The 20,283-nt window shown below is 38.2% G+C and overlaps 1 protein-coding gene across 2 annotated transcripts; it reads right to left on the bottom strand.

Annotated features, from left to right (window-relative positions):
• Nucleotides 1–1,313: 1,313 nt before the first annotated feature.
• Nucleotides 1,314–3,296, bottom strand: LOC147635552 (uncharacterized). Of its 2 annotated transcripts, none has more exons than XM_086802886.1 (2): nucleotides 3,117–3,296; nucleotides 1,314–2,434 (listed from the first exon to the last, which is right to left on the bottom strand). In XM_086802886.1, exon 2 carries the CDS (start codon nucleotides 2,430–2,432, stop codon nucleotides 1,512–1,514), a length of 921 nt encoding a protein of 306 aa, XP_086659012.1. In that variant the 5' UTR covers nucleotides 2,433–2,434; nucleotides 3,117–3,296; the 3' UTR covers nucleotides 1,314–1,511. The 2 variants fall into 2 exon arrangements, with proteins under 2 accessions (XP_086659012.1, XP_086659011.1); XM_086802885.1 differs by lacking the exon at nucleotides 3,117–3,296 and adding an exon at nucleotides 2,514–2,610.
• Nucleotides 3,297–20,283: the final 16,987 nt, after the last annotated feature.

The following is a 20,283-nucleotide window of genomic DNA, read 5'->3' as shown; positions in this document are numbered from 1 at the left end:
CAGGGTGGAGGGAGAGCAAGTAGGATGGTTCCGGGTAGAAGTAGCTGCCATAGTGACAGGGGTTGCCAAAGGAGTGGAAATGAGAGGGGTTTGTGGAGAGGTGGTGGAGGGGGCTGCACAGTAAGGGGTAGTATAATAACCATGGGGTTGGCAGGAGAGTTCAGGGTAGGGAACTGTTGTTAGCGAAATCCCTTGAGATAATAACAATCCTTATCCTCTTCTCATAGGAGTAGTATTTTTCTCTTGGAACATTGTGAGCTGGCAGGCCCAGGAGACTGACACATTGCACACCAGAGACCTTTCCTAGAATCTTGTTGAGACTTGAGACCCTCAATCTCCTTCTTAAGTTGTGCCAAAGTGCTTTCTTCCTTCTGAGATTTCTGACTCAGCTTCAGTGCCTCCAGCTCAAGCTTAAGCTGAGCTATCGGGTCATCTGAGGGTAGAATGGTAAGAGTTGGGGAACCAGTATCACGTTCAAACATGGTACGTGCATTTTTCTGTTCATCAAATGCCATAGCCATGTTTGCCTTCAAGCCTCCATAGCTTCCATTAAATGCCACGGCCCATTTGAGGTGATGTTTGGCTATTCAACACTAGCCCCAAGGAAAACTAGAGAGCAAGTGCACACAGCCAGCACCAACAAATGGTAATCATCAGCATGGAGTGGTGCATTGCTGCTCAATCCAGGGCACCCAGATCTTCAGGCTAGGGACTGAAGATCTGGGTGCTCCAGCATGTGGACATGCATGAGATCTGGTCGTAATCAATAACATGCCACCCCTATTAAAGAACTTGCTCCATGCAAGGCTCAGCCTAATTAGGATTATCATCTGCGAACTCTGAATCCAGTAACTCCTCTTCCCTCATCGGGAGATGGAGGCCCTGTAGGCCTGTATCCTGCGCAGTCAAGTAAGAGCTCATCACCTCAGCAAAGAAAAGGAAGAGCGTGGGCGCTAGAGGGCAGCCCTGTCGCACCGAACGAGAAAGGGAGAAGCGCTCCCCACACTCCCCAGCCAACAAGACCTGGCTATGAGCAGATCTATAAAGTGTAGCGTATGGCCTTCTGTTCTTGCATTCGTTTAAAAAAATTTTAAAAAAACACACTAGCATGGCTTAACGAAACAATAATCAAACTAGTTCATCAAGCACAGTCAAAGACATTGCAAAAGTACCATCTAAACAATACTTAATGACTTACGAATCATGATACTAAAACTAAGAGGTTGAGCTAATATTACACTAGAAGAGCTAACCAAAGCTTCCAAAAAATTTTGAAAACACACTGGCATGGCTTACACAAAATGATCCACATATTACATCTTCAAAGACTAACAAAAAGTGGAATATATATATTAAAGCTTAACAAAATGTGAGTTGAATTCTGATTGTGTGGCTACATAAGAAGCTAGACCATACAATTGATTCTTAGATACACAACACACATACATTTTATGCAAACTTGAACTTGCCTACTCACATCAACCAAAAAGAAGTGACAGTAGAACAATTCTTCATAGATCTTGGCATAACTCCTCTTGGACTCTGAAGAGGTCGATGTTGTAAGAAGCTAAGGGTGCTCCTGCAGGTATACCACCCACACGTCCAAAGAAGAGGAGATTTGTAGGCAGTTGGATTTGGTAGAGTGCAAGGTTGGGAGCATTACATGGGGGGCCATTGAAGCCTACACCCACACAAAGGTGAGTCCAATTTTGTTCCTCCAAGTATCTTATGGCAGTTGGGTGGAGAGGAATAAGGCCAAAGGAAATAATCGATGTCGGATGCCAATTATTAGCCCTCTCAAAAGTCATGGCAACCATGCCTCCACTAGAATATCTTTTTAGGACTACATAAATTTGGATGGATGGAATAGTCTGATACAAATTGAGTTTATGGTGCAAGTCTGGTGCGGTTTGCGAAACCCCGACCTCCACCACAGCTGTGGGGAAAGAATTCCCCACCAAATTGGCATTCCGTGCCCTGGGGCCACCATAATTACCTCTGGCCTTAATCAAAATGTCACTCTCGTGGACATCCCCTCCGAGGGAAGAGCAATCATGCTTTGGAGATGCCTTTAATAACCTATTGGGATCTTGTGATGAATAGATCTGCCTCATCACCTCCCCCACTGCATCAGCATGGGGAGTGCTTACCAGCTCCTCTCCAATGATGCAGCCACCCACAAAGCCCACTTTGAAACCCCATTGCTTGGACTCGTGTCTAGCAGCCCAGCTTTTGTACTGCTGTTGAGAAACTCCCTCCGCAAGGGTAACGTCTGCGAGGGGAGAAGGTAGCCCACCATTTGGCTCACCTTCAAAAGAGGCTCGGTAAGCCAAGCATTCCTTCACCTTCTCCACGATCGTCTTTGGAATTTGAATTGAACTCATCATGCCACTTCCACTGTAGATGTCGAGTGAGGTATCCCCGCAAAGCATGCCTGGTGACAGACAGGCACAAAGAAGCTTAGAAAATCTGACACATTTTGACACACGAGTCTCAGAATAGCTGCCCTTCACCTTGCCAAGAAAAGACAGCAACATACAGAAATAAAAAAAGTATCAGCATAGCGGCCCTTGATTCTGCAGGGCAAGCTAAAAGGGACTCAAATGTAGAGAGTTTCTTCTTAACTCGAGATAGATAGATAGATATATATATATAGATATAGATATATATATATATATATATATATATATACATGAAGATAGATACATATGTATATATATATATATAGATATATATATATATATATATATCTATACAGGAAGATAGATACATATGTATATATATAAGAGAGAGAGAGAGACGGGCACAAAGAGACCTAGTGGCCTGCAAGACAAAGAAGAGACTAGCCCTCAAAGAGAGAGAAGAAGAAGAAGAACGCTATTTTAATGTCGTAGGAATAATCTCAAAAGACCAAACAAAATCTATCCGACAGGAGTGAGATTCTAACACAAGCCGAGAGACAGTACTGGAGAGGTATTTACTTGCAAAGAGAAGTCAAAAATGCAAGAAAAGAGAATCATACCAGTTTATTAATTACCAGTTTATTAATTTCAGGGAATAAGAAAAAAACACACATATTTGAACCGGAAACACAAAGCCGGCAGTTTTTTCCTTACCTTCGAGAGACTGGGATAGATAGCTCTGGCCCTACGACAAAGAGAAGAGAGAGAGGGGGGCTGTTGGCCTACGAGAGAGACCTCGTGGCCTGCAAGACAGAGAAGGGACTTGCTGGCAAAGAGAGAGAGAGAAAGAGAAAATCGAGAGGTATTTATCTGCAAAGATGAGCACGATGGCCTTTGCTCACAATGACAAAAGAGAATCATACGAGTTTATTAATTTCAGAGTATAAGAAGTCTCAGCGTAGCTGGCTGCTGCCCTTCACTCTGCCAAGAAAAGATAGCAACATACAGAAAAAAACGTTTGACTGTCTCTTTATTGGCTTTGTGTTTCCGGTTCAGCTTGCCCTGCAGAATCAATAGAGTTTAGGAAAGACAGTTTTTTTCTTACCTTTGAGAGACAGGGAAGGACAGGTTTGGCCCTACGACAAGATATATAGAGTGGCGGTGTTCTATTTTTAAAAAATTTATATAAAATTAAGAAACTATCAATGATGAGTTTTTTTTGGAAAATATTTGTACTATATTCCCTCTAATTTTGCAAGTAAGTTATAAATTTGCAATTAAAATTGAAAAGTGATAATATTACACTAAAGCTCGGGTTTTTTTTTTAAAGCACTGGAGAGGGGGCTGTTGGCCTAAGGTCCATTACACATCACCATACCTCTACTTGCCTATGCTGATGTGGTGGGGGTATCCAACGCCATAATTCATGGGCAGGCAATCTCCCCCACCCAATCTTCTGCCCATACATAGGCGGTAGGGTGTGTGTAACGGGCCTAAGAGAGAGACGGGCACAGAGAGACCTCGTGGCCTCCGTTGCCCTGCAAGACAGAGAAGAGACTTGCCTGCAAAAAGAGAGAGGGAGAGTACTGGAGAAGTTTTTATTTGCAAAGATGAGCCTTGCTCAAAAACGCAAGAAAAGAGAATCATACAAGTTTATTAATTTAAGACTATAAGAAGAAAACCACTTTACTAATTTCAGAGTAAAAGGGAAAAAAAACACAACAGAGATTTTGAATTCACCATAGTTGTCCGAGATCAGTGCAGTGCTACTCTCTTTTACAGTCTTTCATTACAGTGTAACCTTTTTCCTTTTATAAGCCAGCTTGGTGTACTACTCTTTCACCTTCTCCGTTTTCTTTGATTACACTTGTGCAAATTGTCACTTTCTCTGACCAAGGTCCAAGGCCTTGCTTTTTTTAAAATTACATTTCTGTGTATACAACTCTTATTTTTTGTGTGCACGCACGGGAAAAATAGTCCCTTTCTCATTTATTTGAACCTTTTGATGCAAATCGTCCCTTCCACCTTCACCGTTTTCTTTAATTACACTTATGCAGATTGTCACCTTCTTTGACCATTTGTATAAACTCCACAAAGACCACTTTAGTGCTCATTTCAGACATGTCAGACATGTGCACCTCCTCTTCATTTTTGGCCAAGCTGGACATTTGGAGAAGATAGCCATACTTTTTAACAAATATAACATATTATTGCATTTTTTCAGCCAGTTCGGTTACTTTTATAAAGATTTTTGAGTTTTCAACCAATGGAAGGCTAAGAAGGTATCAATCAAAACCATGGTTTCAAGGTGTTTACATAGCAAACACAAAATGCGAAGAGTATTGGAAGTCCACCCATCAAGAAAACCAAAGGAATGTATCCATGTAGAAGAAGTCACAGAAGAAGATACCCTTAGAAGAAAGTCCACATCAAGAGGCAAGGAGGAGGACAAGAAGGGCGAGAAGGAGGTCAAGAAGAAGGGCAAGGAGGACAAAAGGGAAGCGTCTCAACAAGAGGCTCGAGAAGAGGCTAGAGCTATCAGAGACAGAAGGAGAGCCATTCTTGATGAAGCAGCTACTGTAAACAAAGAGGCTTTGCAACGCTTGCGGCATGCCCTCCATGTCATGGTGGATTTATTTGGTAGGTCACAATGGTTTACTATGCAAGAGAATGAAATGATATATTTCATAATGTAAGGAGAGAAATAAATGATCAGATGGTGGGTATATTTCTGAAGTAAGTGGTTTATCTACTTGTTTACTAATAATTGTTATTAAACATCTGCATTGTATTGTAACTTCTTTATTTTGTTGAGGTATGATTGTAAGTGCATATCCAAGTGATCTACAATGAAGGATATTTATTCTTGACTCTGCCATTTCACAAATCTTGAAGCTTCCTAGATATCCTCAACTGGGTTGCAAGGGTGAACTTTGATGAGGTAGAAATGATAGCCGTGGCATATAACGAAAGGTGAGTTTAATTTTTTCATGTACTCATTGTTACACTAACAAAAGGTTAGAAGTTAGTCCCTTAAATTGTTTTCAATCTATATTTGCATTTTACAGCTCGCATTGGAGCTTGTTGATTATACATATGATGCAAAAATCTTGTTATTGCACCAATTCGATTAGAGGATTCCATGGAAGCAAAAGAAAGTAAGTCTTTCTCTTATTAGTTCATTCTATGTTATGTTAACGGAGAATTATTGATGCATATTGTCAATTTAATTCAAAGAAGACGCTAATTACTATAATTTTTTAGATGGTTATACGAGTTCCACATGCCCACGTGGGAAGAATCCTCAAGGAGATTCTTCTGATTCACATAAGAAGACCATCATGGCGAATGAAGGGCTTGATGGATGTCAGATCATCTCCGAAAAAATGGTCCTAGATGGCATTACCTACAACTTAGAATAATGCTCTCGTGAGTGCTTCTTAGTGCTCAAACGACCTTTTGTTAAGGCTAAATTGAAGGAGGGGGGTCCCCAGTGCATGGGGATTATCTTGGCAATATATTTCCATGACAAGCTCATTGTATGATTTCTCCACGGGGTGTCTCAATGCCACGTTTTAGTGGGGGGACCACACTTACCATATTCACCTAGCCAAAGCCTATATACTTCCTAGCTCTTAATAGTGGGACCACTTCCAAACTCTCACGCTTATGGCTTTGACAACCATTTTCTATCTGCCCCGCAGAAGCTGATGTTGTAGCAGCAGTAAATAATAATGGGATAGTTTATGAAGCCATATCAAAAGACATGCTCTGCATCAATTGCAAAGTCATCTCACTCCTCCTTCATGTGAGAGGGTTTGAGAGGAAGAATAAGATTCCCTAAAAACTTTTCTGGGTCATTCTAAATGGAAAAGTGGATGATTGGTCAACTGTCATTAACAAGGAGATCAAAGCATACACAAAGAACCACATGCAACTCATTCATAACCTATACATCCTCAATAACTCTCCGTGATACTGTTTTGTCAACAAAATGTGGATCCAATCTTGGTATTGGACACCTTCATTGGTAGCCTCGCCACCATCTACTATCCACATCACTCCCCCCTCCTCACAAAAATCCTCAACACCCCTAACCTCTACAATTTCCACATCACAATCTTCGTTAACCCCACCTACAACCCGAGCGGCTCAACTTCCCAAGCACTCAACACTAATAATCACCCCCTATCACTCCTCCTAAATTAGGCTAATCACGATTTAGGGCTTTTCTACTCTATGTCACAAAAAAAAGCAATGAGAAGGGGCTTCAAAGGGCCGTAGTTTTGCAATCGGGTGTCAGATTGAGGATGTGAGCATATAGGTGTGTTTCCCACAACTTATACTTCACGTCTACTACCTAGTCCTTGAAAATGATTGAATCTTGCTTGATTTAACTTCACTTGAAAGTAGCTCCTGAGAGAGGTCTAGAGTGATCTAGGGGGCCCATTTTGGGGACCCAAATTTGACCGAAATCAAACCAAACGGTGAAGATCAGATCTTTAATCCTTACTAAAGTTGTCTAATTCATATGAAACTATTTACAATGATTACGGGCATTTTATGGCCAATTTTTGCTCGCTTTTTGAGTATTCTCTCTGAAATTACAGCTGTATGCGAGTGAATGGTAGTGGTGGGCCTGTGGATTAGCCTCAAACAAACCCCATCAACCATAACACCATCAACCACTAAGGACCTAATAGTCTCTAAGCATTGTTATCCACTCCTCCTAAGTGTAAATCTTTCCCCAGTTCACAGACATGGGACCCTCACATATATGTATTCCTTTATACCAAGTCTCATGCCCAAAGACTAGCTAGAAGATGTTCCACAGTCCCACTCTGTCTGAATCCTAAACAATTGGATTCACATATGGTTCATCTCGTCTAGCTCTCTCAAATCCCCAAGCCCAAAGCCTAGCCCAACAAACCCAAGAATCATGTAAATAGACTCTCCACCTAGTTCCCAACACCCTTACCAGCTCTCACTCCCAAACAAACACCAGAGAAGATGCAACAATCCAAAAAGATATCTGCTGTGCACAAAGACAATTAGCGATTTTCTATATCAGTGGTACCATAGCTCTAGTGGGGCCTCCTCATGCCCAAAACACATTAAAACACATCAGCCATGTTTATATACATTATCTGGATCTTCCATCATCATCTCATCTCCTACAAACTCTCTAGACATGAATAAGGCCCACCAAACCTTATACAATCCTAAAAAACAGCAGTCCACCAACAAATAGGCAACTTCAACCCCATCAATATTAAACTGATCCAAGAAGGCAGTGTAAGGAGGAATCTAAATAGATGCAAGTCTAGCTAAGTCACTAACTTTAAAAAGTGCAAATACCCATGAAAGCATTTTAGATCACCATAAGAATTAAGCTTATGGTTTTTTAACACCATCCCCAAATTCTGTAGTAATAATAAGGAAATATTAATTTTCTAAAAATAGCACATTTATGGAGAAAAATTAAGAATATTTATTTAAAAAATAATTTCTATTATCAAACTACATCCAAACATGATTCCATATCAAAAAAACATAACCCTAATTTTCCATATTTTTTCATCATTTTTTGCTAACCTTTCTTTTTCTAAAAATTAACAGCCCTCTTAAAATCACATAAAATCCTAGTTTTACATAGCAAACAGAAACCAAACATATTCAACATTTTGGCATTGATAAAACATGTTTCGAAACATAATTGAACAACTACATTTCTTCTATTTCACTAATTAACATGCTTTTTTAAATTAATTATGAAATTACTATCTAACTTAGAAATTAATCTTTAATTACAAAATGTATTTCAAAAATTACCAAAAACTCAAGTTAGTGTTTTCTCATTAAACTATTTCTCTTATGTGAATCAAAATCAACCAAATGATTATTATAAGCACTGCTTTCTTTGTTAATTAAGGTGTAGCTAGAATTAAGAAAAGTGATTAATTTTAACATTAAACATGTTTAATTACTCATCTAGCACTTGGATTTGTTAACTTATAGCATAGTACACCTCAGTTAATCTCCACCATGTTTAACTTCTCACTAAAACTCTAAATATGGCCTAATTATCATCATTTTATGCTTAATCATAAAGAAGAATACTGCATAAACTCATTTTTTAATTCGCTCTAGAGTCAAGGAATGTGTTGTTTTGCTCCCAAAGCCTCCCCTTTACTAATCTTCATCCATATTTTGTCCTTAATTTTCCCTCAATAAGTGATTTAATCCTCTCAAGTGTTCACTAATTACCCTTAATTGGATTGCTAATCAGGCATAGAATAGAGAGAGATTAGTGAAGATTAACTGGGCATTCATCCCTCCTACCCATAAGCAATGTAAACCTCATCCCATACACATAATAGAGAGCAAGAAGATTATCAAAATGGCTCCCAAATCTCCCTAGAAGGAGGTGCCAAAAACTGCTCTTCTTATGATTTTTTGGGTCATATTCACCCCACTTACTAGCCTTTCCACACCTCAAATGCACGTGCACCCACCATTGGCACCCATTAAATTGGTCATTTTCTGCTTATTCCACCTCTATTAGTACTCGGATTGTGATTTCTCTTCTCTAAATTGGACCTACCCCACTTCCGCCAAGCCAGCAACTCTTTCTCGTTCTACTAGCACTTATTAATTTTTTTTCAAAAAAATTGATGTCAAATACATCAAAATGGTTCAAAATGAACCAAATATCCTAAAAATAGGCATAAGCATCCTAAAATCTAAAAAAAATAATTTTTTTCTAAAATTCTAATTTCTTATGGAATAAAACCCTTTTTCCACTTATTCTCAATACTCTCGGTACATGGGATCCATGCAACCTCGTCTGCCTCTCTCTTCACCCATCACCTAATCCTAATCCTCTCCATAAGTCTCCTTCTCTCATGAGTTCTTTGTATTCAACCATGCTTGATCTACAAAAATAGATGCTTGAGTTACGCTCCCAAACTCCCCAAGCTGCCAACTACATTGGTAGTTGGTTTAAGAAGTCCAATTCTTTTTTTTGATCTGTATAGATACTATCATGACACTAAGATTTTTGAAATATTTTATTATCCAATTTTGTTTTTAAAAAAAAGCTTATAGAGCAAGCTTGGGAAGAAATAGCCATATAATCTATTTTTGATGGAATAAAATATTATAAAAAATACTCGAGCGAGGATGCTTTTGGCACACGCTTGGGAGGGAAGTTGGGACACAATCTGGTGTTCTATCTTCAATTTATGTATGTTTTGTTGCATGCACTTCCTGAGGTCTCAGTATTCATGTTTCAATCATACCAGATCCTAGGGTACGCTCTGTCAAAAAGGTGTGTGTGTATGTGGGGCACTTAGACGGTCTGGGACCATCAGGTCCTTTGTGTGAAGGTGAAGACTAGCGACACGAAGCCCAGTGCTATGGCGAAGAGGATGGCCTACGCAGCATCGACTAAATAGCAATGGCAGAGCAATGAACAAGCATGCGACTGACACACCAATGACAAGGCCGCATCGTCGGTAGAGCAAGACACCGATGTTGCACCGATGGACGACCAAGGCTTTAACACCAGCGGGAGACTCCCCACACTACCTGCAACGAATGCCTGCAACGAATGCCATCGATCATTGTCTCATTTCTAATTTATGTAATGAGGAGGAACACGTTTCCTTTAAGGAAGCAGAGGATTATGATCATTGGATGCATGCTATGCAGGATGAGTATAACTCTATACTCAAGAATGACACCAGGTATTTGACAGATCTACCTCATGGCAAGAAGGCCATTGGTACTAGTAAGTGGGTTTATAAGTTAAAATGCAAAGTAGATGGTAGCATTGATTGATACAAGACGAGACTTGTTGGCAAAGGGATATGCCCAGCAAAAGGGCATTGATTATGATGTGACCTTTGCACCCACATCTCGTATGACTACCATTAGGTGTCTCATTGCTTTGGCAGCACATCATGGGTAGAGTCATGGGTAGAATATACATCAGTTGGACATTAAGACTGCATTCTTGAATAGTGATTTACATGAGGAGGTGTATGTCACAGCCTCCTAGTTTCGCTCTGAAAGGAGAAGAGTCTAAAGTATGCAGGTTGAAAAAGGCTCTTTATGGCCTTAAGCAAGGTCCTAGACCACGGTATGAGAAGATTCATGCATACTTGGTTGCAAATGATTTTTACAACAATCCAACAGAGAGTACCCTCTATGTGAAGAGAAGTAAGGACACATTTTTGGTCATCGATCTATACGTTGATGACATGGTGCTCACGGGACCCGATATATAGATCAGATTTCAGTCTTTAAGGTTGATTTGTAGTCATCGTTTGAGATGTTAGATATGGGACCCTTGCATTACTATTTGGGGATTCATTACTATTAAAAAAAGCCTGTAAATTGGTGGATTTAGAAAATTATCCTTTTTTCAAAAAGAAGAGGCGCCTATTTCATGAAAAAGGTGAGGAAGAATTAAAATTCCACATATATATATTTTCCTCCTCTCTTCATCCATATTTTTCCCCCCCTCGTGCGAATTCAGGGGGAGGAATTTTTAGATGCCGATTTGCAATTTGCACTATTAAAAGCTTTGGTAAGCTTTGTAAGCTTACACTTTGATAAAAGCTTTATAAGCTTTAAAATTTTTATTTAAAAAAATAAAATATATATCTATCAAAGCTGCGGTGACTCCTAGATTTTTGCCAAAAGCTTTTTTATGAAGCTGCGAGTGCGCTGATCTACTTCTCCAAAAGCTTTTTTATCAAGCTGGGTTTAGTTAGATCAAAAATCACTACTATGAAAGCATTATTAAAGCTTTGTATATAGTAAGCTTTATTACAAGCTTTATACGCTTTAATTAGTAAATGCTTGCTTTAAAAAATATATATCAGAGCTGCTCTCCTGGACTGCATCCTGCGTCGGATTCATCCCCTTATTTCCTTGCGCTGCGGACGCCATCCCTCTGTGAGACTGCTGAATTTCGCCTTGTGGAGAGGGTTGATAGACTAAGCTTTGATAAAGCTTTATAAAACAAGCGTAATATATATATATATATATATATATTTATTACTTTATCTTTTTTCTCCTTCAGCCCATATACGCCGCGGTGCCTAAGTGGGTTTTCAAAAACTATGAAAGCATTAAAGCTTTGTATCGTAAGCTTTATTAAAAGCTTTATACGCTTTAATTGGTAAATGCTTGCTTTAAAAAATATATATATCAGAGCTGCGCTCTTCCTACGGCGGATTTCATCCCCTTATTTCCTTGCGCTGCGGATGCCATCCCTCTGTGAGACTGCTTAATTTCGCCTTGTGGAGAGGGTTGATAGATTAAGCTTTGATAAAGCTTTATAAAACAAGCATATTATATATATATATATATTTATTTATTTATTGCTTTATCTCTTTTTTTCTCTCTCTCTCTCTCCTTCAGCCCATATACGCCGCGGTGGGTTTTCAAAAACTTAAAGAATTTCTATTCCTTATACTTAACCTTCTGTAAAGGTTTACATTTAAGCTTAGCCTTCAAGGCGGCTAAGATAACTTCACAAAAGTTATCCTAAAGCTTCCAAGGATTTTTACTTCCTATTTTAAAAATAATATCTAAATTAAATTTCCCATCCTTTTATTTTTTTATTGTTTAATTTTTTATTTATTTTTTTCCTCCCAAAAATAGTGCTGCTGTGCCGCGAGTTGCAGGCTAAATAAAGCTTGCAAAAGCTCTATTTATAAAACTTTAATAAGCTTAAGTGATTGAAGTTTATTAAAGTTTAATGAGCTTTTACAAGCTTATTATAATTGAAGCTTTAATAAGCTTATTATAACCACAGCTTAAATATATATAAGTATATCAGCGCTAAAATCTTTAAACACTTATTTCTAAAAGCTTTTAAAAAGCTTATTACTTTAAGTTTTCAAGACTTATGTCTTCCAAAGCTTTGTAAGCTTTATTAAAGACTTATGTCTTCCAAAGCTTTGTAAGCTTTTATTAATAAAGCTTACTTGTTTAAAAGCTTTATTAAGCTTTTAATACTACAGCTTGATAAACTTATATATAACAAGCCATATATATACCTCTCTCTCTCTCTCTCCACCTTTTTCGACCTGTTATTGACTTGAAGCCCTTGATTTTGAAAGTGGAAGTCTCACACCGAGGCTTGCACACGAGACAGAAGAGACCTTAAATTTTCTTTGTTCCAGCCTAATCATTTTTGTGATGCAGAGAATCAGACTATCATCAATAAAAGTGCAAATCGTTGAGAGTTTTCATATTTGTGTGATATTTAAACACCATTTTTATTGTTTATTCTCAACTCATCACAGCTTGAGGTAAATTTTCTTATCTACGGTTATTAATTGCATCAGATATATCTATATTTGTTTATCTAACATTTTACCATGTAGATGTGCTTCCTCAACATCATGTGAGTATATATATTACCCACATTAATTGCTTTGTGTGTTTAAAATTGACACTAATTAATTCGAGATGTATGAATCCTCGAACTACATTTAAATTATTTGGTACCATATAGCATTTCTTTTTAGAATGATTCCATCACTCCCAAGTAAGTTCCTCTATTTTCCATAATTAAAATATCACATATACTTGCAATATTTGTGACCTTTTAATGATGATTTTGTAGCAAGATTGTTCAACAATTGCAAGTAAGTTCCTATCCTTATTAATAGCTTAGTAAATAATCCTTCAAATATTTCTAAATAAGTTTTATCTTTCAAACAGTGACTCAAACACCTTCCAAGACTCAATATGATCGATGAAGAGATGAAGAGATGAAGAAGAAGAATACCACAACGACTACTCAGACTCTTGAGGTAACATATTTATAGCATTTGATTATTTAGTACTTTTTGGTAAACTCAACTAGAGTTTTTATGCATCAAAAGTAGAACTTCTTGAAGGAACTGGCCCTTCCATCTTGAATTATACTTTATGAATTTTTCACTATGTATTAATGTTGTGGTATGGGACACGAGATTAATCTTGTGTGAAGGATTGTGATGCATACTTATCTCTACATCTGTGTGGGATCATTTCTAGTGGTATGGGACACTAGAATTTATTACACATAGAAGTTCTTGATATAATGTAATTTTGTTAGGAAACATACTTGAATTTATAGAGTATATGACAATCATTGATCTCCTTTGCTTGCATAAACAAATAAGCATTTGAGGTCAATTGTGTATCCAAGCAGGAGGGATGCTATATAATGTCCATCTTTTAGTTGTACGGGAAGCCCGGACACTAGTGTGCCATGCTAGTGAATTGGTATCGTGGGTTACTCCATACTGATTACCTAGTGGTATTGGCATAGCTTGAGACCATGCTTGATGGGTGTATGTTGTTAAAGTGCAACAAGTAGTACCATGCTTTGACAACTGTATTGTGGTCAAGTGAAACAAGTGGACTATGCTTTACAATTGCACACTGCCGAAAAGTGAAACAAGTGGTTTATGCAACTGATGGCCATGCTCATTGGAGTGTAACAAGTGGCAACTCACACCATGCTAGATGATGTGTACATAGCGATACTCTCATCATAGTGAAACAAGTGGTGGATATATGCTAAGTTTGTGCCTATCAATGTATCATATTGGGATAGGTTTACGGAAATAGGTGATGAGCAATGTGTGTGTATCACACATAAGGGATCTTGTCTATATCATATTAATTTTTATTATTTGTGATTTGATGATGGTGCCCAGCATCACCAATTTTGGTGTCGCACGAGTTTTCTTGTTTGGTATTCCATGTCCATGAGAACCTATGAGCCATGCTGTTGTGCCTCTGAGTTTACCTTGCAGGTTATCACAACAACAATCTTGTTCTCTTGGGATTTTTCTTATGCAATTGAGCACAATTGCTTTCCCAAACGGGAGGACTGTTTTACAGGTATATATTTATTCATATTTTTTTATGAATTAATAATCTTACAAAATTATGTGTAATTTAATTTGTGTTAATGGAATATACAAATGGGTACGAGATTTATGTATAGGTGTAAATGTACACATAGTCATTTTATGTAACAAGGCCCACTAGCCATTTTATGTTGGGCAAGGTTTATTTTTGATGAGATGCTTTAAAAGCAGTGAACTAAGGTTTAATTTTGTAAAAGACCAATTTTGGAAAAGCTATGCTATTTATGGCTCCTAGAGCTAAATTTATTAATATAATTTAAATACCGTGTGTGGGAGTGGAGCCACACACTTGGGAGAGGAGATTGCACCCAATCTTGTGTTAATGGTGATATTATTCTTTCTCTTGCCTTATGTTATGCTATGTGATTTGATTTTCAATTCAATTCATAGTCTTTGATTTTATTTTTTTGATATAATTTATGAGTTTTTGATTATTCTCTTCAAGAGGATTAAAGGGTCTCGTGACAATGCTAGTTTGTATCAGCAGGCTATTGGATCCCTTCTTTATGTGTGCAACACAAGGCTAGATATATAGTATGTGGTCTCACAGTTGAGCAAATATATGCATAGCCCACGTACGAAGCATTGACAGGCTGTTAAGCGAGTTTTTCGCTATTTACAGGGAACTCAATATTTTGGATTATCTTATCCAAAGGGGGGTGAGTCACAACTACATGCTTTCAGTGATTCAGATTGGGCTGGATGTTATGACACACAAGTGTCCACTAGTGGGTTTTTCTTTCGCCTTGGTGATTCATGTATATCATGGCTCAGCAAGAAGCAGCCTACAATGGTCACTTCTGGTTGTGAAGCTGAGTACAAGGTAACTTTTGCAGCTATATTGAGTGTGTGTGGCTTATGGCTAATTTGGGTGTTGGTAGCACAACTATTTTCTAGAGCGCATTAGCAGTGCGATGAACCCAGTGTTTCATACTCGCACTAAGCAGATTGAGGTGCATTACCACTATATCAGGGAAAGACTCTCTGTAGCATTATATGGTAGTGATGTGTGTGAATACACTTAGGACCATTGGGGCACTTTTTCTCTCACAAGGAGGTTTTTTTTCCCGTGCTGCGTATGTACACCCTCTTATCTACTCATTTTGGGATGTGTATTTATATTTTCTATCTGGCATACGTTTGTTTATTCTAATCTAGTGAGTTTGTGTGCTCTCAAGCTTCTCTATCTTATGTGTGTGCATTGTTGCAACCCCAACCCTAATTCCAACACTGGTCCTTCCATCTTGAATTATAATTTATGAATTTTTCACTATGTATTAGGCTTGTGGTATGGGACACAAGATTAATCCTATGTGAAATATTTCGATACATACTTATCTCTAGATTTATGTGGGATAATTTCTGGTAGTATGGGACACTAGAATTTATTACACATATAGAAGCCCTTGATACAATGTCTCTTTTACATGTCTATGATGAATACTTAGTGATATTTATCTGTCGGATGACTTATTATAAATTGAGTATTGGTTGTGAGTGAATCCAATTAATTATAACATGTGTGATGCATATAAGGAATGTGTGAGTTTGATGATTGTGAATGAATCCGATCAACTTTTCTGTATTAATTCTTGATGAGGGTAACCCACTGTGGTATAAGAATCGAGAGTGAATCTGATTCTTTAGAGGGTGACCCTAGTTGGTTATGAGTGAATGTGACATGTGTGAGATGTGTGGTATACTCTGTGAATACATGCAACATGTATGCAAACATTGTGAGTGAATCCAATGTAGGAGTTTGATTGTGAGTGAATCCGCTTAACTCTAAGACGTGTGAAGCATATAAAGATTATGGGAGTTTGATTATGTGAGTGAATCCAATCAACTCTAAGACACGTGTGAAGCATATAAAGATTATGGGAGTTTGATTATGTGAGTGAATCCAATCAACTCTAAGACACGTGTGATGCATGTAAAGGTTCTGTGAGTTTGATTGTGAGTGAATCCGATCAACTCTAAGGTACGTGCGAATGTGTGTGAGGACATTGGGAGTGAATCCAATTAATTATTGTGACTGAATCCAATGTGGGAGTGAATCCACTTAAATATGTGGGAACGATTATTGTGTTTGATCACTCGTGGTGTACTGATAGTTACAACCGAGGACGGTTGTCTTCTCAAACGGGAGGACTGTCACGGGAGTGGGATTTTTGAAATATTTTACTATCCAATTTTTGTAAAAAAAGAAAGCTTGTAGAGAAAACTTGGGCTAACATATGTAGTCTATTTTTGATGGAATAAAATATTATAAAAATACTCAAGCATGGATCCTTTTGGCACATGCTTAGGAGGGCAGTTGGGACCCAATCTAGTGTTCTCTCTTTAGTTTCTATATTTTTGGTTGCATATGCTTCTCGAGGTCTCAGTATTCTTGTTTTAGATACATTAACGAGCAATGTGTCAGTCAAATACACATTATGCTACAACATAAAGAATCTGTATGGTGGAAGAATATATCTTTTCTACTGCTTTTCACCATGAATCGAATGGAAAAATTGAAGTAACAAATAGCACAATTCTAGATCTTATGTTTTATTTCAGCCTAAGGAGTTGAATAATATTTTACATATTTTGCAATTGCATATAATAAATATTCTCACACTACCACTAAGAAAGCACCATTTGAGATAGTCTATGGTAAGGCTTTGTCGACTCTTACGACTTGTCTTTCACATTCTGTAGAGGCTAAAGATTCATTTGTTAGAGACTTTGACCAAGTTCATGACTTATTGAAAGCGAACATTCAAAACGCTCCAAAAATATGCAAATCGTAAACATAAACATGTCATCTTCAAACGAAGGCGACTATGTACTTCTTCGCATTGAGAAAAGGAGACTAAAGTCTGAAGAGACCAGTCCTGTTGTGGTAAAGATAGCTCCTAGATTTTATGGACCTTTCAAGATTATTCAAAGATAAACGATAATGCATTTAAGTTGGAGCTACCTTCTAATTTGACATATTCATAACACTTTTTGTATTAATCTTTTGAGACCATCTAGGGGACCTCTATCTTCTTATCATATTTTAGAAGAACCTCTTAAGTTAGTAGATGAAGAAGAACAACTTGAGCCTAAGTCAGACCACCACTACATGCACATGCAACACTTATGTTAAGTATCTTGTGACTTTCAAGAACCATCCTATAGAAGATTCTAAATGGATGCTAGAAAGTTGGAGAGACGAAAAACTCTCTCACTTGTAGCAAGAGTAGCATGATCCACGTATAGCTCAATCCAATGAGATTTGCATCCCTTTCGAAGCTAGGGATTAAACCCATACCGGTGCACAAATGCTTATCCCCACAAATGGAGAGAATGCTAAGAACACTACTAGTAACCTTCACATAGACTTAACACACACACAAGCTCAATCTTGCCATTGCTCACTCACTCATCATCCCACTCATTCATGCATCCAATACAAGAAGAAAGCTAAGCTAATGCATACACAAGCTCAAAGCATACTTTATTCTCAAGCGCTTACTTCCCTAGCATGCACACAAACCTTGAAACTATCAACAAAGAAACATGCACACTAGAGAATAGACATGAGAAGAGAGACAAACATCATCTCATTGCATTGAAAAAAAAGAACATTGCTCATACAATAATGTAGATTGGGGAGAGAGAAGAGCTTACACCTCTATGGAAAAAGAGGGAGAGCTAGTCTCAAGAGAGCTCAAACATGAGTTTAGCCCAATGTATCCCTAAGCTCTCAAATGAGCCACTTTTTATACAAAAACTCTAAAACTCCCAAAAGTTTCCATGTGGGATTATTGTCAAGCCCACTCCCACACTCATCTACAACTTGGAACTCTTTACAAGAGCCCTAAATAAGCTTGTCACGCAACACTCCCCCCTTCCTATTTTGCGCACGTCCTCGAGCGCGGTAGAAGCAAAAGCTGCAAAAAACAATGGATACAAGTAAAGCCTTTTATTGAAAAAAAACCAGCAATAACAATCTCACACGTGAGCATATAAGTGAAAGGCTGATTAGAGTTTTAAAGAGTGCTAAAAGAGGTGAGTAAAGACTAGTCAAAGTGAGACTAAGTAGTAGATAGTGCTATGTAAAGGCAAGTGTGCTTGTACACCGCAGGTTATGACCGCAATCTCAATGTCCTACAAGTATTTAAGTTATTCCTAAGTGGCAAACCTACTCCTAAATATAAGCAATGGTGATTGGACAACTTTTTTTTTAATTTTTTTTATTTTTTTTAAATGTGTGTGTAAAAGATGATAAAGAGGAAGGTTCCATCCCAATGAGACCCAAGCAATGGCCAAGAGACCTCCGCCAAGAGAATCTAAAGGCCGCTAAGTATCTCAAGGGCGACAGACCCTTTTCTTTCTTTTTGACATAAGGAGTATCCCATGAAGATGAGGGCATCGGTCTCGAGGGCCCATAATGTATCCCAGAGTCCTACCAGCATCTATCAAGGCGATAGAGTCCTTGAAGGTTTATCCATCAGGAGGTATCTGGTCGTAGAACAATGAAATTTAGAAACTTCAAACTTTATACACTCATATCCATCCTTACAATCCCAATCAAAAACATTGTAGATAAGATCATCTCAAAAAGAACACAATCCTCTAAAGGCATAAGGAACCACATTAGTAAATGTGAGACTATTCAAACACTGATCTACCAAAGAGCTTCAATTGTAGTGTTAATGCCTTACCTTTGGTTTTGGGTATGTCCTTCTTAAGAGGTGGAAAGTTTAGCAATTGTCAAGGAATTTGAGCAAGATAAGAGGATTTAGGCATTGAAGTGCTAGAATCTATGCTCAAAGGAGACTCATGTAAAGTTGGATTTGTCTTAGGTACAGAAGTTGATGGTGGAATTGTGTAACAAGGAGAAATTGGGACAACTGGTGATTCAATACATGTTTTGGGAAGGTCAACACAAGTAGATTTGTAGGTGCTATTACAACCACCTATCTTATCTTGAAGAGGTTGTGTTGATTTCCTTTGCACCCACTGATATGGAAAATCAAGGGTGGCTTTTGGAATCTTATTGATACACTCTTTTACCTCTAGCAAACCATGGCATTTGGGAAGCCAAAGTGCTGTTGCACCCTCATAATAGCCTTGTGCTTTAAGAACATGCTTTGGGACCCAATGAGTAACAATATGAGGTTTAGGCTTGGAAAAGATGTGCTTTTTAGGAGGCTTAGCAACTAGGCTAGATGGTACAAGTTTGTACGCATCTTTGGGTAGCCAAATTGATAATTCCTTCTTGCCTGGCCTTCTTTGAGCAGTGACTAGAGTAGTTGGAACATGCCAACCATGGCATTCACTTGAGGACTCATCGATTATCCACATTATTTGTGTTGGAGCTTCAAGAGCAGATTTTGAAAGTGGGTTGTGTAAGGTAGAAACACCACCTTTTTGACATGATAAAGCTCGTGGAGTAGCAGATCCCAAGATGCAATCAGAATCAATTTGCAATTTGTATTGTCTATTCTTCCAATCTAATGAACAATTGGTAGCACTTAACCATGATCAACCAAGAACAGCCTCTACCACTGCCTTGGACTTACTTTCCATATAAAAGGGAACTGACATCTGGTGATCCTGAATGGACATCATAATGACACATTTTCTCTCTATAGGGTTATCTTCACCTGAGAAGCTTCGTAAGTCAATAGGAATGTGCACAAGTGTTGGTTGTCCCAAGGCTATCCATGTGTCAAACGAGAGAACATTATAATCTACACCAGAGTCAATTAAGGCAGAGACAAAGTAGGTACTCATGAAGATGAAGACACACTTGAATATTGAAAGGATCGACATATGGTTCATCAGTAGCCAACTGTAAGGGCAACATAGAAGCCTTGCAACGCTCCTTGGCTTTTGCAACTCTAGCTTTAGCCTCTTCTTGAGCCCGACGTTTAAGTAGGTCATGTGCTTCTTTCCGT

Source organism: Cibotium barometz, chromosome 9 (assembly GCF_041138505.1).
Source record: "Cibotium barometz isolate CiBa-2024 chromosome 9, ASM4113850v1, whole genome shotgun sequence".
NCBI lineage: Eukaryota > Viridiplantae > Streptophyta > Polypodiopsida > Cyatheales > Cibotiaceae > Cibotium > Cibotium barometz.
Note: the sequence above shows the minus strand (reverse complement) of the source record. Positions and strands in the feature narration are given on the sequence as shown.

What these genes read in the sequence shown, in the direction of transcription:
- LOC147635552 (XM_086802885.1), bottom strand. Translation starts at nt 2,562, where the DNA reads ATGCTGATACTTTTTTTATTTCTGTATGTTGCTGTCTTTTCTTGGCAA. An exon ending in TGCTGTCTTTTCTTGGCAAG is followed by an intron (nt 2,435 to 2,513) that starts GTGAAGGGCAGC and finishes GTCTGTCACCAG; the next exon opens with GCATGCTTTGCGGGGATACC.